Genomic DNA, 3623 nt, shown 5'->3' with positions numbered 1-3623 from the left:
ACACCTAGAGGAAGGCCAGAGGCTGGGTCAGTCCCACGTGCCCGCAGGCAGCTCCATAGAGAGCAAAACACAGTCACCATTGTTTACCACGTCCCACTCCACATTCCTCCCAGAAGATTCTGGCGGCCCTGGTCCCAGAATCTGAGAGCACCTGGGTTTCAAGGGGAAGGGAGACCTCGGGTTAGGGATCCACAGGGAGGATCCCTGGGGAGATCCCACAGTCAGGAGGAGAGGACTCCCATCATCTCGGGGATGTCCCCTGCACTCCCCTCCTCACCTGGGAGGCAGGCCAGCAGAAGGCAGAGGAGTTGGGTCAGGACTCCCATGTCCCACCCAAGGCCCAGCCTGAGGCTCTTTTGCCCTGAATGTCTGAGCAGCCTCTTCATGAGGATGCTGAAGACCAGAAATGGGCTCTGGGGAAAATCTTTTTAGTTGAAGTAAATATCCTTTAAACCTGGTAACTTGCTGAAGTGCAGAGCCCCATCTGAAGGTCCAAGGTGACCTGCATTTCTGTGTTTATAAGAAGTTCTCAGTGATGCAGATGATGCCGCAGGCTTATGGGAAAATGTTGAGGGGCAAGTCATTTTCATATTAAGGAGAAAGAATGTGGCATTAATGTTTAATGTTTCTGTGTGTCAAAAATGCTTTTTCATTTATTTGTCAAAGGATTACTATATATTTAATGTATTTCCTCCTTTTCTGTTTACCATATAACTCAATAAAATTTCAGGCTACGATCCCAGACTTGCTGATAATACATGGAAGCACATTCAAGTGTATTGTGGGTCCATCCTCTAGCCAGAAGGGCTCTGAGAGTCGTGAAGTCCTGACCATCCTGGGCTGCCTGCTGTCAGCTACCCATCATTGCCATCCCTTTTGGAAGCACCTCTTTCCTTTTTTTTTCTCTATAGCTTCTTTCGAGGTGTTCAACAAGGCAGCTTCACTGGAATTTGGAGGTCGGAAGAGGAGGATTTGATACTCCCGGTCAGCAGCTACAGGCAAAGTGGACAAGGTGAGGACGGGAGAACCACCGGGTGAGGGCTGCAGAGGCTAGAGCATTCTCGGGCCTTCCAGGCAGGCCCGAGGACCACATGGTTCGGCAGCCTGTACTCTCAGTGTCGATGTGCTCTGGCTGCTGGGGGAGCACCAGGGAGTCGCCCATTTCTATCATCTGTTTTCCTTATTGTCATACTCCCTAGACTTTGAAGCATTTTAAAAGGTTATGGTTCAGGATGGAATTCTATGAATTTGAAACATTCCTGCTTGGAATACCTAGAAAGGCTTCTCTTTTGCTCTGAGGACCCTGGCTGATGCCATCACCCACACTCCTCAAGTGCAATGATCTGGGGGAAAAGGAGTCAGTCAGGGGGCCAAGGAGCCTCTTTGCCCTTCTCCCAAAGCCTCCAGTGACCTCCGAAGGGGTGCTGCCTCTGAGAAACTGTCTGAGCAGGTGCAGGCATCAGAGGAGCAGCGGGGACAGCCCAGCCCCTCACTTCTGCTTCCCTGGTGGTTTATGTTCTGACCTGTAACGCTGTGGGAGGGTAGCTGTTGTGCTGTTGGCAGTAATAGGCCCCAGCATCTTCAGGCTCCAGGCTGCTGATAGTGAGGGTGAAGTCTGTCCCAGACCCACTACCACTGAACCGCGATGGGACCCCAGTTCCCAACTTGGATGCTTCATAGATCAGGAGTTTAGGAGCTCTCCCTGGCTTCTGCTGATACCAGACTAACCACTTGTTAGCATTCTGACTGGCCTGGCAGGTGATGGTGACTCTGTCTCCTGGAGATGCAGACAGCGAGGATGGGGTCTGGGTCATCTGGATTTCAGAACTGGCTCCTGAGATTGGAAACATAGAAACAAATAGCCACACTATGAATCATGTTATAAGAGGTCTTCCCTGGAAGGCCAGGCTGACCCAGGGTTCTCCTTCCCTACCTGGGAGCCAGAGCAGCAGGAGACCTAGGAGCTGAGTGGGAGCCTTCATGTCCACGCTATCTCCTGACTGGGACTGCGTCCTGCATGCAGTGTGACCGGCCTGTTAATCAGCGTTCAGGGAAGTGGGCTGTGCTCCAGTGATGTGCAAATCAGCAGGGGATGGAGCATAACTGGGCACAGCCATAGGGTTGAGTTATCTCAGTAATGGTACAGATGCAATAACACTTCTGCTCTGGGCAGCAGAGACATTTTAACAATGATTATTCTTGCAATCCATGGGCATGGAATGGTTTTCCTTTTCTTTGTGTCCTCTTCAATTTCTTTCGTCAGTGTTCTGTAGTTTCTAGAGTACATCCTTTACTTCTTTGGTTAGGTTTATTCCTAGGTATCTTACAGTTTTGGTTGCAGTTGTAAATGGAATCGACTTCTTAATTTCTCTTACTCCTGTCTCACTGTCAGTGTATAGAAACGCAACTGATTTCTGTGCATTGATTTTCTATCCTGCCACTTTGTTGAATTCCGGTATGAGTTCTAGTAATTTGGGGGTGGAGTCTTTTGGGTTTTCCACATAGACTATCCTGTCATCTGCAAAGAGTGAGAGTTCAACTTCTTCTTTGCTGATTCAGATGCCTTATATTTCTTTTTGTTGTCTCATTGCTGAGGCTACGATTTCTAGTACTATGTGGAATAGCAGTGGTGACAGTGGACAGCCCTGTCATGTTCCTGACCTTAGGGGAAAGCTCTCAGTTTCTCCCCATTGAGAATGATATTCGCTGTGGGCTTTTCAAAGATGGCTTTTATGATATTGAGGTTTGTTCCCTCCATCCCTGTGAAGAATTTTAATCAAGAAAGGATGCTGTACATTGTCAAAAGCTTTTTCTGCATCTATTGAGAGGATCACATGCTTCTTGTTCTTTCTTTTGTTTATTAAGTGTATCACATTGATTGATTTGCGATGTTAAATCATTCTTGCAGTCCAGGAATAAATCCCACTTGGTTGTAGTGAATAATCCTTTTAATGTACTGTTGGATCCTATTGACTAGTATTTTGGTAAGAATTTTTGCATTCATGTTCATCAGGGATACTGGTCTGCAATTCTCCTTTTTTGCAGGGGGGGGGGTCTTTATCTGGTTTTGGGATCATGGTAATCCTGGCCTCATAGAAGGAGTTTGGAAGTTCCCTCCCATTTCTGTTTTTGGAAACAGCTTCAGAAGAATAGATATTAATTCTTCTTTAAATATTTGGTAGAATTCCCCCTGGGAAGCCATCCCACCCTGAACTCTTGTTTGTTGGGAGATTTTTGATTACTACTTCAGTTTCCTTGCTGGTTATGGGTTGGTATTAGAAGTCTTAGCACACTCAGGAAGCTTTTCGCTTGTGTTGCCTAGTGGGACAGAGCACTCAGAATGGAGTAGGACACGTGGCTTAGCTGGAGACAACAAATTAACAATGGCAGATTCTCAGTATCTTGGCACTTACTCACACACCATGACACCCACACTTCTTTATCACTCTTCTACCTCATTGCATCTCTGGATGAGAGTGATGATGATTTATTATGCCAAGAATAGCAGGAAATTATAGCAAAGAGGAATCTCTGTGGCCTTGAAAATATTTACAAGCTCCAAATAAAAGGAACCTGTACAAGATCTTAGATTGTCTGGGATTGTATAATATCTAATGGATACT

General features: G+C 46.6%; 1 gene segment (V, D, J or C); it reads right to left on the bottom strand.

The window, feature by feature from the left end:
* Nucleotides 1-671: 671 nt before the first annotated feature.
* LOC116858965 lies at nucleotides 672-2034 on the bottom strand. The segment is given in 2 exon segments: nucleotides 672-1834; nucleotides 1934-2034. Coding segments are annotated over 2 exon segments (372 nt in total).
* Nucleotides 2035-3623: the final 1589 nt, after the last annotated feature.

Source organism: Lontra canadensis, unplaced genomic scaffold (assembly GCF_010015895.1).
Source record: "Lontra canadensis isolate GAN:19392208 unplaced genomic scaffold, GSC_riverotter_1.0 scaffold144, whole genome shotgun sequence".
Lineage (NCBI taxonomy): Eukaryota > Metazoa > Chordata > Mammalia > Carnivora > Mustelidae > Lontra > Lontra canadensis.
This window is presented reverse-complemented; position numbering and strand designations above follow the sequence as displayed.